Genomic DNA, 13,354 nt, shown 5'->3' with positions numbered 1-13,354 from the left:
TCAAGCATACAGATAGCAAAAGTAGTGGATGGAGGAGTAATGCCTGTTAAGGGAACACGTACAGTGATGTGCAAGGGTGTGTAAACATATGAAATGAGTACTTAGCATCCGGTTTCACCAGGGAAGAGGGTTCTTTCAAAGTAAAAAAAAAGGAAGACAGCCATGGCACTAGATTAAAAATTATACCATAGATGAATTAGGAAAGGTGTCTGAACTTAATGCAGGTAAGACACCAGGACTGGATAGGATGCATCCTGACCACAATCGATAAATGCGTTTTTGCTTATCAGCTGGTACATGACAACTCAAGGGAGAAGGACATGGATAATGTTGAGATTAAATATTATCAACATAGTAGTACGTTGATATTAAGGAGGGTGTGGTGTTGGGTGACTCAAAGATCATTAAGGTGGAGGAGTCCCTGGGGCATAATGGGCTCCAGCCCAGAATACTGAATCTAGCAGGTATGACAGTAATATTTAAAAGGCATTAAGACAGTCACAGTTCCTGGTTCAGGCAGGGAACAGAGGTACGCAGACCGCGTGCAGGCTGTAGGATTTAGTTTAGTTTGGCACTGTGTTTGACACAAACATGGGGGGGGGTGTTGCTGAAGGCCCTGTTCCTATTCTGTTTTCTATTCCATATTCCATGACTGGAATGTTATTTCCTCTGTTCAGAAAAAGGGAGCAAAGATAAACCCAACAACCACTGGTCAATCAGTTGAACCTTAGTCGTAGGAATGCATTTAGAAACATTGACCCAGGACATGATTAATAGTCATCTGGAGGAAAATCCAGCATAGGTTTGTTAAAGGTAAATTGTATTCACTCAATGTGATAGAATTTTTGGTGACATAACGGACAGATGTTGAGGATAATACAACAAATGGGGGTGTACATGGATTTCCAGAAGGCTTTTGATTAAGGTGCTACATCACAAACTTATCAACAAAGTTGAACCACACCTAACTTCACATTTATGCTATCAATGTCTTTTCTATGCCATAAGTAACAGAGAACAGAGGACTGCGGTGAATGGATGTTTTGCTAGACTAGAGGAAGGTGAATAATGGTGTTCTCCAGGGGTGATCTAGATTTTATTAACTGAGGCAGAGTATAAAAGCAGGGAAGTCATGCTGAATCTCAACAAAAATGTACCAATAAGTGTCACCACAACACAGGAAGATCAAGAAAGGCATTAGAGAGGGCTCAGAAGAGATTTATTAGAATCGTTCTTGGGACGAGGGTCTACTTTAGGATAGATTAGAGGCTGGGACTGTTCCTTTAAAGAGAAGGCTGAGGAGAAATCGGAAGTTTATCAACTGAGAAGGGATCTGGGATGCACCACTCACTAATGTGACACAAACAGGTTCCATTGTAACTTTCAAGAGGGAGTTCAATGGTGAAGAAAAATTTGCAAGGCTAGAAGTGTGTGGGTGGAACTGGTGAGTTCTCCTGGTAGAAAGCCAGTGTAAATATACAAATGGGCCAAAAGACTTCCTTCTTGCTGTAATTTTTCTTTGATATTGTTGGCTCTCTGTCTATTTTGAGATCCTTAGGGTCCTTCTGGGAGTCAAAAATGGTGAGCAGTCTTAATTCTAATGATAGTTTATTTTAGAGTACCAACAAACATACAAATACGAAGCAAACTAAATAAAAAGCTGAGAAATGATGTTGAGAGGTGAATGTAAAGACGAAAGAATAGAACAAAAAAGGCGCATCTGAAAAATTCATCACTTTTACACACAAGAAATTCCTTAGATAAACAAGTTAATAGACTATATAATTAAAACAATTCTCATTTTTCATTGGCTAAGTAATAGCACATTACCCATGTGATGTAAAAGTGATAAACCGTTAGTTTAGCTGCTATACCGCTTTCTGCCAGTGAGTGGGGATGAATCACCACATCATGTGAAAAATACATGGAATTTGTAAAAAGTACAAATCTTATAAAAAGTATTATTTTTTTTTAAAAGTGGTTTCCAACATTATTCTAGAAACTGCAGAAACATTATGTACTACAAAATAGAAAGGTGTGACCAAAGAACTACTATTCACTAATCGATTATAAACAGCAAGATCTAAAATTGCAAATAGAACACCCAACAGTCAGGATGAGAGATGCAAAGTCAGTTTGACGTTACAGTCTCACAGCAACACAGTGTAACACTTTAAGTAACCACTCACAAAGTGATCATTATTAACAGTATCATTTCAACAGAGAACTAAACACAGCACAGGTTTCAATTTAAGCTTCATACTCAAGCTCACGTCCATCCACAAGTAAATAGCAATTTGCGTCTGGTGTGTTTTACTGTATCTCATCTAATTTTGGAGTGCTCTGAAGACACAGGGCCCGCAGTGCATTATAGAATGTTTCTGTACCACTATATTGTGTCATGATCCAAGATGTTTGCTGTAATTGGCTCAGGGACTGATTGTGTTTATGGCAGAGGTTCTCTACCTTTCATCTTGCTTTCTTTTTGAGAGCAGAGAGCTTGTCGAAGCGCATTTGTCTGAGGGGGAAGGTGACATCACTGAGGCCTTGCTGATTTGCTGCACCTGTCTGGTTAAGCCTACCTGTTTGCTTGCGATACACTTTCATTACATCTTTGCAGCATCACCTCTGACCTCAGCAAAATCTCTGACCAAGGCTGAGCAGGATGTAGAGGAGACAAAAATCAGACATCCACACACAAAGCCTGATCTGGCAGAGTTTTGGCAAATCAGCCTCGGGAATGTTGACATTGCTTTCAGTGTAACAATCTTCCTATTGATGTGAAGCATCTTCCTGAAGTATCGTTGGCAATATCTAACAGATTCAAGGTTTTGTCAGAAGCTCACCCTGGTCTTGCTTCCAGTGAGGAACGTGAGGATGACAATTGCATTGTACATCTTGATCAAAATATTCCTCCACAGGTCACAATGAGCAAAAAAAAACACGTATTAGAGCAATTGTCCAAAGGGACACTTGCAAGTTGAATTCTGTGCTGGATCCCACTGGCAATGTTAGCATTTTAAGTTAGCAGTAAAGTTCAAGATTCATCCTTCCTATGGTGTTTTGTAGTAGAACACAAGCAAAGTCCCAGGGCAGCGGCCCAACAAAGCAAATTAGTTGTGATAATAAATGAGATATTAGGCTCTGGATGATTCCCATGTGAACTGAAAGCCATTCTCATGGTGCTGGCAGATAGTACAGTTACTGGCATACTGAACATCGAGAATGCATGGTGTGGAAGACCGAAGAGCCATCAACTATTCTGTATTAAACGTCACTTTTAGCTGGAAACTGTCATTAGTGAGGGAAGAATGACTGCAGAAAATGGAAAACAGGTTTGGGGAAATAACACAACTTTACTGATTTCAATTTAGAAGATAAACGGGTCTATTTCCAGACCAACAAAAAGAACAGTGCAACTATTGGATCGTGAAGAAGCCTTAAAATCTCTACAAATAGATCTGTGATTATGAACAACTAATCTGGTGTACAGATAAAGGGATGAAGACTGAGGCAAATCACAAGATAACTCTCTTGCTCTTCTTCAAAGTTTCAGCTGAGATCTTTTAGGTTCATTTGAGTAAAAGGTATAGGCTCTGGTTTAACATCCCATCTGGAAATCCACATCCCTCTCAGTATTGCACCAGAGTGCTAATCTGGATTACGTATCAAATAATTTGGAAGTGTGATCACTGTTGTAAAAAAAAAGTGGCAACTAATTTTTGTACAACCGTGTTCCACAACAGCAATATGACAATTAAATACTGATTTATTTTAGTGAAGTGTTAAAAGTTAAATATTGCCCAGAACACCGATGATCAGTCCTCTATTCAAAGATCAGACAGCTGGTGAGCACAGGATTTACAGACTTCATTCTTCTACTGGTATTGAGCTTTGAGAAGTAGGGCCTTCCTGCTCAATAGCGATTAGGTTATGGCCTGTTGTGGGTGAGGTATGTTAGGTTGCACGTATGAAATACCTTGAGAAGGCACATGTGCAGTTGCTGTCCATTTCTTTTAATGTGACTGTTGAGGTTGTGGTCACAGACCAACATTAGGCTCCCCTCTCCCTCTGAGACTTGGAACAAACTGATCACAGGGTTTTGACTTCTCACCTCATTAATAAACCTGACGCACTCCAAAAACATGTATTCCTTATGGTGTTCATTCACTGCTTTCTCATCCACAAAATGGTGTGGTGCCAGAGTCGGGTGATCTGAAATATATATGAAAGCAATTCAAATGTAGCCCTGAAATAAAGTTAAGAATGATTCCCCCCAGCCCAACTTTCAATCTGTAATTTCACAAGATCCATATTTCTTCAGTTATCCCATTACCACCCTCTTTTTGCTTCTACCATCATTCTTTGAGTCATTTAATCTATCCTGCATTTCACTCCATCACTAATCTGCCCCATTCTTCCCTCCCACTCCTTCCTTTCCAAAGACAAATCTGCTACATGCACAAACTTTTCTAATTCTAAAGGAAGTTCATAAGCCCCATATGTGAGTTCCTTCTCATATACATATACCGCCAATCTTGCTGAGTATTAGCAGTATCTTCTGTTTTAATGTACATGTTGAACATTCTTGGTGTTCTCATTTCGTAGTAAGTCATTCAGAAGGTCAGTCAAGCCTTTGTGCCTGAGCTGCTGCTTTGTAAAGGGCTTCCCAATTAGACCTAATGTGTCATGATTTCCTGAAGCTGCTATACATTTTTCCTATTCAAGTTTACTTCACGTATCATTAGAATTCATAGCATTAAGGGTCCAAATTCCTTACTTAAAAGGTTATTTTTGAATCTGTTTTCACCCCCTCTACTCAACGCCCCACAGACAGTATTCTCCCAACCCCTTTCAGGCAAAGCATTTAACAACACAACAGCCTGCTGTACTAGAAAGGAAATTCTGCTCATTTCCCTTTCGGTTACCAACTTAATCACTTTACATCCATGTTAATGGTGCTGCTGTCAAATGAAATATGTATTCTATAAACATAATTTTGAAGATCTGTTACTTTTCTCCTTTTCTTTCTTGACCCCTAAAAAAAAATCCAACTTCTCTACTCTTTCTATATGTAACGGAAGGATGCATGCTTGCCCTATGTTGTTGGACAAGGAGCAGAAGCCACATGTGCTAACATCAGTGATTAGGAGAGGTTGGTGGCAGCGCAAGCCCAACGGGAAAGGTCACATATGAGGAAACAAATTTCTTGCACAAGGACTGTGCTCAAAAATTCCCTTTGCCCAAAATTAAGTTAAAGTTAGAGGTGGAAATTTATAATAGACTGTGTTAACGTGTGAACTAAGTTGTGGATTCATGGTCGCCTGCCAATCTTGGCTCCTATCATTGTGCATGTGGTGAGTCAGCCCTTCAGCCCACTAAATCCATTCCGCTGTTCAGTTAGATCACTCCCTCTCTGCAGCGTAACTGCCTTGGTTTCGTAACTCCCAATGACAAAAATCTATCAATCTCAGCACTGAAATTTCCATTTGACCCAAAAAGAAACCCCACAACAGCTTTTCTGAGTATGAATGCTGGATTTACATTATCTTGTGTGTGAAATAAAACCCCACTGACAGTAACATTTAACAGTACAGTACTGCCCCCTTTTTCCTGACTCACCCACCACAAGAACTCATTTCTACTCCAAACATTTTTAAATGATCTTGAAAACCTCAGATGGACCATCCCTCATGCTTATATACTCAAAGAATTCAAAAATATGCAATTCCTCCTTGTAGTCAATATATACAGTAGGGTGCAAAAGTCATTAGTAACATACACACACAGACATAGCTACGAAGCTGAAGACTTTTGCACAGTACTTTAGTAATTTTATGTATTGCACTGTACTACTACCATAAAAAAAACTAATTTCATGACATATGTGAGTGATGATAAGTCTGATTCTGATACGGGTCTCTAATGTGGACTGAGAGTGGGAAGGGGGCAGGGAGAGGGGAATCATGGTTGGGAAAGGGGGAAGGGAGAGGGGAGGGAACAGGAAGCACCACAGAGACATTCTGTAATGCTCAATAAACCAATTGCTTGGAATCACAGCACTTTGTCTGATGGCTCAGGGCTCGATGTGTCTGCACCCACACCACTACCCCTCCCGCACCTAGCACTCCTTCTCTGGCACCTGTCTCATACCCCTCCTGTAGCGCTCCACCCTCGCCATTCCCTACATCTTTTGCTCCCACCAGATTAACAAACTCACTCTCGCTCCACATTGACAAGTACAGTACTGTGCAAAATCCTCGGCACCCTAGCTATTGATATGTGCCTGAGATCTTTACACACGTTTGCACCAATGAATCTACTTTGTACTTTCACCTAGCATAATAGAGCTTTCTACTGGTGCTGTGCCCAGAATTGAAAATACTCCAAATTATACAACTGGGTAAATACAGGATAATACAGTGATCCAACCCTGTTGGAAATTGGGGTGTGAATGCAAGTAGGGTTTAGGGAAATAGGGTAAAGAGGGGAGAGAAAAACAGGTGATATACTTTACCTATTAGTTGGGAACTGCCCCAAATAAAGGGAAGGAACTGGAAGTCGTCAAGGCCCCAGACCCCCTGGCTACCTGCTGGCTCCATTCGATACGTTTTCTGCAGCTTTCGCATGACCTGTAGATACCTGTGTTTTAAAGACGACAAAAACTTGGTTTGTTGGTTTTACTTTGGATATTTTGCAATTTTACCACTGCTGTCTCTCACTCATACATGATCAAGCTCTGTCACTATTTCTTACCATTTTGTTTTTCTCCGCTAGCTTAACCATTCAATGCGTCTACGCCGTCTGTCTCAAAAATTCCCTGTGGCAGCATGTTCCACTTTCATATTACACTCTGGATAAAGACTCTTCACCCGAATTCCATATTCAAATTATTTGTAATTAACTTGTACTATGGCCTCACAATTTTAGAAAACCCTCAAGACGAAGTATTTCTTTTAGATTTCTCCTCTCAAAAATAGTTCATACATTTAACCCTATTAGGTTATTTTTATTTTCCTCTCTACAGAAAAAAGACTGGCCTTATTCAAGCTTTACTAAAAGTTTAAGTCTTCAGTTCTTGCAACATCATCGCTGCAATTTTTCCAGAGATTTTATGCTACTTGCTGTATAGATTGGATTTGCTGGAGATGTAACCAAGACTTTATAAATGCTTAACAAACTTCTCAGCATTTCAATCAGACTCTTCCAAACCAAACACCAGTGTCTTACTTTCCCAATGGCTTCTTTTGACCTGTAATGTTGCATTCAATGATTGGCATCTCCAAATCACTTTGTGCTCTTTCCCCACTTCAACAGTTACTTTCCAAGGATAATGTGGTCACCATAATCCACCTACCAAAATGCCCAGGTCATTATAAACTATAGTTAATATACAGTATTCACCGATCAGATTATCTTTCTACCGGTAAACCACATGGCTCCCCTCTTTCAACGTCTTCGTCACCTTGCTTTGTATCTATACTTTGTTTAATTTTTCATTCCTGTGAAGCCCCATGAAATGTCTTACAGTGTTAAGGATGTTATACAAATCCACGTCGTTGATGCACTCAGGGGAGTGAAGAGATTTTCCTCATCAGCCAGTAGTGGATTCAAACCAAAAGCACCATGCATTTCCACGTACACTTTAAAGACCGTACTGCATTCATAAATGCATAACTGAACTTACCTATCAAATACATAAAATACAATGGCAAGCTGATCATCCACTTTCAGAACTCCAATTTTACAAAGACAGCAGAGGAACGCAGCAAATGCAGCCTCGTGACCTGTGTCCGATGGAGAGACAGAACAAGTCAAAGATCATAGCCTCGTGATATTCGAGGTTAAAGGAGGAAAGAAAAATATATCGGCAGGTACCCTGGGTGGAATGTCATTTTTTTCTATCGATCCCTTACGAATTCCCCAACGTAGTGTTAAAAGGAGTTGTCCCACAATTGTTGAAAGTAAAGTTTGATGGGTTCATTCCCTGAATTCACAGAGTGAAGCCCAGATACTTCCCCAACTGGGAAGAATAAAATGGACAAGTTTCTTATAGTCTCCCAATAGCAGATGGTGATGCCTGAGAAATTTCAGTATTTGAGGTACACTGTCCACAAATATTATAATGAGCCTTTCTAATTAATTATAAAACAGAAAAACAGATTTATATGTACACATCACTCTTTTGAGAGTGACAGAGCACTAAAGCACAGAAGTGGGACCTTCAGCCCCTCTAGTCCAGGCCAGCCCAGTGTTCTGCCTCGTCCCGCCTACCTGCACCTGCACTCCATACTTCCTCATACACGTACCTTTGCAAACTTCTCTTAAATATTACAATTGAACTCACACCTACCACTTCTGCTAGCAGCTTGTTCCACATTCGCATCACTCTCCAAGAAAAGAAGTTCCCGTTGAAAATTTCACCTTCAACCTAAACCTATGACCCCTAGTTCTCTTCTCGCCCAACTTGAGGGGAAAAATGCTTGCAAGCATTCACCTTATTCTCCTAATTTACATTTTATAAAGAAGGAGCAAAGCAAATAAAGAAATCTTAAATTTAAAAAAAACAAAGCTAAAGCTGGTTTTCATTACTGGAATCAATAGGTTCAATCTTAGTGCCTAGTGGTTACAGAAAGCTCATGAATACTACTGGGCCCTCTCCCTACTACACCCTGCTCCCTGGCCACCCAGGGAGAGTGGACGGTAGCAGCAACTAGATTCTAGTGGTGCTTCAACTAGCAGTGGCCTGTCAGTGCATGGCACAGATCAAACCCTTGAATTGATTTTGCTCCAGCTTACATTTCAAGAAACCAAACTGAATAATCATTATTAGTTGAAACGGGATGAAAATACACAAGGAAAGATGAGAAATTTAAATATTTATTCACAGGATTATTCATAATGAGGAAATTTTGATAGTGGAAAGAAATAGTCTACTGGCAGGAGGATTTGTAATCAGAAAATATAGATTGTCAAAAAGATGAAGATCTTTTTTGTTATTATAAAGTGGAATTCACTGTCTAAAAAGCAAATGGAAGCAGATACATAATTAACTTTCATTAGGGATTTGATATATACATGAAAAGGAACAACTCTACAACAGTGAAGGGCAAGACAACTTTCTAAAAAAAAACTCGGGCTAGATGAACAAATGCCTTCTGTGTTTTGAAATTCTGTGAGAACCTCAAAACTTTGACAGCACTTTCCAATATTGAAATCTCTACCATTTTCACTGCATACCCTCTATGACAGTATGAAATTGCTTTCTCAGGACATGTCTTTTCAATGATGAGAAAAGTTATAAATACTGACTTTGCTATCATTGCCCAACTTCCAAAAGAAGAGTTCAGAAATAAAATAATCTCCAATCCTACACAGTATTTGCTGCTCTTTTAGTGTCCGCATGAATCCAGCTATCTCACTCATTGAACTCCGCATCTTACCCAGTGCACTTTCCTAAAGGCATTATCAACACCAGCTCTTTACAATTTTTTCAATGACAAGAGTCACATTATCACATACATGGTAATGTGCTCTAGGAACTCATATCCAAAGAATTGTTTGAAATAAAAGCTATGAATGTAAGAGAGCGCATTCAACCCATATTAACTCATCCATTCAGAAAATTCCTCACAGTATCCAACTACTCTGAAGATATGACACAGGTTTCTTCTCTATCTCCCCACCTGATGATTGTGCACAAGCTTCATGCTGCCATAGCCAAGTTGGTGCAGCAGTTTCATCTTTAAGGCTGTGGGTTTGAAGCCCAAGACACTGAGCTCATAATCCAGACTATTACACTAAGAGCACTAATGGGGGAATTCTATACCGTCAGAGAAGGCGAGATTAAAGCAAGGGACCATCTGTCATTTCAGGTGGACATAAAGTGATCTCATGAACAGTAATGGAAAATGAGCAGGCGTGATTTCCCTGGTGTCTTGGCCAGTTTATATCCATCAACAAATACTAAAACAGATCATCTAATCATTATCATTTGGTTTTGTGCAAAATTGTAGCAATTTTTCTTACATTACATCAGCAAATAGATTCAAGAAGTTACGTAGCTGGCTGAGAAATGCTTTCAGAAGAGTTGTACCTCTTACTTCTATTTAATATTAAGAAGTGAATTGGGTAACATTGGTAATTACTGAGCATTGCGAGGGGGAATAAGAAGTGAAACACATTTCTAAATAGTTTTTATTTGTTAGCATCACCCAGGAAGTTGCTTAGAGCAGCAACTGCTCCTTTACTGCAACCAACATCCAGAGTTACAGCATTTCACTGCTGAAATGAGCACAAGGAAGAACTGAAAGCATGGACTGTATGGGATTAGGTTTGCCGACACCAGCCATCCTCCGATACCTCCTTATCAGTGGTTATTCTGAGCATAGGCGACTGAGTGACAGCAGGTTGATCTAACATAGTGCCATCACAGTCATGTTCCATCATCAACTTGAACAGGATCAACGTGCCCAAAAGCACGTTCCACAAGTTCCAAATGTTCCACAACGTTCCAAATTCTGGTTGAATTTCCTCTTCGTCCTGACTAAATATTCAGATTCAGTTTTATTTATCACATGTACATTGAAACATACAGTGACAAGCACCGTTTGTGATACTAACACGCCTAGAGGTGTGCAGGGGGCAGTGAGTCTGCAATTGTCGCCACACAGTCCAGCGCCAACATAGAATGCGTACAATGTTTGGCAGAACAGCACAGAACACAAGCAACAAAACAGCAACAGCAAAGCAAGCCCTGTTCCTCCACCTCACCCACCCACATACACAGATAGTCTTCCAGCTATAGGACAGGTCTCCTGTCTCCAGGTTTTGGCCATTGGGCTTTGACTTCTGATTGACACCTGGACTAGCCAATGACAGGATCCTGAACTTCAGGAGCACTGGAATCAACTAGAATCAAGTCTGGGATCTTTCTGGCCTATAACTCTCAGGAACTTTCTGGGTGACGAAGTTAAAAGTCAGTGAGCACCCTATTGTGCTTTCTTCTGAAAATAATTGGTATAACTTCTCCTCCTCCCCACCACGGGAAGTCAATATCATTGTTAAGGCTAGTGCATTTTTGCTCAAACTGAGTGGACCTCAAACAAGTAGCTTGCTAGGTCATTTTAGAGGGCAAAGAAGAGTCAAACCCTTTGCTGTATAATGGGAGTCACAAACAGACTGGAATGCAGGTCCCTTCTTTAAGTTAATTAATGAATCACATGTTCTTAAGTCCAATTCCATACCATAAATGATGGGTCACCATGGTAGCACAGCGGCAAGAGCAACACTATTGTAGCTCCTGGTGTTCCGGAGTTCAATTCCAGCGCTGTTCTGTAACGAGTCACTGTATGTCCTCCCCATGGAGCACATGGGTTTTCTCCGGGTTCTCCGGTACACCTTCCACCCGGTTTCCTCTCGAGGTCCAAAGATGTACCGGCTAGGGTAATTGGTCATTATAAGTTGTCCTGTGATTACGTTAGGGCTAATTAGGATTGAAAAGCCAGAAGGGCCCACTCCACACCGTATCAGTAAAGAAATAAAACATATATGAAATAAAATAATAGCTCTTTTCTCCAGGTTATTAACTAAATTAAAAATTTCAACCAGCAAAGTGGGGGATTTGAACTCTGTCCATGAATAAAGACTCCAGGATTATGGTAATCATTTTATACTTCCCACCAAAACAAGCTCTCCTTAGAATTATTGTTAGAAATAACCAACCGGGTTTTAATATTTGCTATCAGTAAGCAGAAGAAAGCTTGCTCGAGGTAGGTAGATGGAGGATACACGTGCAATTCCTTATTCCCTGACTGGAAAAAAATCACTACAGATTGGAAAGCCAAACTGGAGGAGTAATTAACCCTTACCATTCTTCACAAATGTACTAGACAACAATTAGGAAACATTAGAAGGATGCAAGGCAGGAATCAAGGAAGACACTATTATTAAAAGTCTGACTGAAATAGGTTATAAATTATGTTCATTAACGACAATGCAAATCAGCAGCCTTTGCAACAGCACAGCTTAAACTCCTGATCTTTTTTTTGTGTGTGAAATTATAGCAATTTAATTTCTTAACAAACACTCCCATCTAGTGGTCAATCTTGGATAACACAAACCACAGCCAGGCAAAGGAATGAATGAGCCTGCAGTCAGGGCATGGTTTTAAGAGTTGCAGTCATACAGAGTCTAAAGTAATCACTGTTTCTTACCACTTTACAACCAAGAACACACTAATTGAAGGAACTATCATCATAAATTGGTTGACTTAAAATTAAATGCATCCATTATCAGCAAGTTTCTCTAAATAGCAATGTGAAAATGACTAGATAATCTGTTCTAATGATGCGGTTTAAGTCTAAATATTGGTCATGACCTTATCTTATTTTAAAGATTGGTCACTTGATCTTTTACATTCAACTGAGAGCAGACAGGTCCCCAGTTTAACATCTTATCCAGAATTAGTAACTCTTAACAACATTACACTCCCATGTGTGTCACACAGGATTTGCTTCACTCTCCGGGCTGGAACAGTGAACCAACATTAATATGACGATAAACTTGCATGATTAAAGATATGAATAATGGAGTACTGAGGTATCCAGATCCTATACTGATGTATTTGTAGATATTGGTACCTGTTCCATAGTCTATTCTTGTTGGATTACCAACAGACTCCTTTAAATACACAGCAATCTCAGGGACAGCAGCGTGCAGCTCATTGGGAATCACTGAGGAAACCAGGTTTTCAGCTTCCTGCAACAATAAATTAACTTAGTCAAGCACAGGAAACTCAAGAGTGGCCCTGAACAGATTTCCCTACCCTAGATAGCAAAGGGCACCCACCAAGTTCATGTACAACATGGCATTGCAGCGTCTCATTCCAGTTTGTGACCACTGATCTGTCTCCTTCTCTTGGATAACTAGAAGAAAGGGTACCAGAACCAAATGTCCTGGATCCATTTCTAACAACCTTTCATGCTGTAGTTTCCGAAGATCATCCCAGACATACTTTATACTTTATTGTCGCCAAACAATTGGTACTAGAACGTACAATCATCACAGCGATATCTGATCCTGCGCTTCACACTCCCTGGATTACAAATATTAAATATTAAAAATAGTTTAAAATTAGTAAATATTAAAAATTTAAATTATAAATCATAAATAGAAATAGAAAAATGGAAAGTAAGGTAGTGTAAAAAAAACCGAGAGGTAGGTCCAGATCAATATCAACAGGCTACTTCATGTTACAAACTCTACCCTCTATACACCTGAAAATCCAGATGCCAGTACTATTCTTCTAGAGCCAGAGGAGTGGAAATTACATGGATTTCTGAGGCTGACTCTC

The 13,354-nt window shown here is 39.8% G+C and overlaps 1 protein-coding gene across 1 annotated transcript in view; it reads right to left on the bottom strand.

Annotated features, from left to right (window-relative positions):
* ptpa (protein phosphatase 2 phosphatase activator) overlaps positions 1-13,354 on the bottom strand; it is a 59,059-nt gene that overhangs the window by 25,368 nt on the left and 20,337 nt on the right. The window contains exons 5-8 of the mRNA XM_063073703.1: positions 12,642-12,759; positions 7,688-7,787; positions 6,518-6,642; positions 4,115-4,215 (exon numbers count right to left, since the gene is read on the bottom strand). Of these exons, the coding sequence (XP_062929773.1) occupies positions 4,115-4,215; positions 6,518-6,642; positions 7,688-7,787; positions 12,642-12,759 (444 nt within the window). The remainder of the gene's footprint in view (positions 1-4,114; positions 4,216-6,517; positions 6,643-7,687; positions 7,788-12,641; positions 12,760-13,354) is intronic.

This window comes from Mobula hypostoma, chromosome 21, assembly GCF_963921235.1.
Source record: "Mobula hypostoma chromosome 21, sMobHyp1.1, whole genome shotgun sequence".
Taxonomy (NCBI): Eukaryota; Metazoa; Chordata; class Chondrichthyes; order Myliobatiformes; family Myliobatidae; genus Mobula; species Mobula hypostoma.
This window is presented reverse-complemented; position numbering and strand designations above follow the sequence as displayed.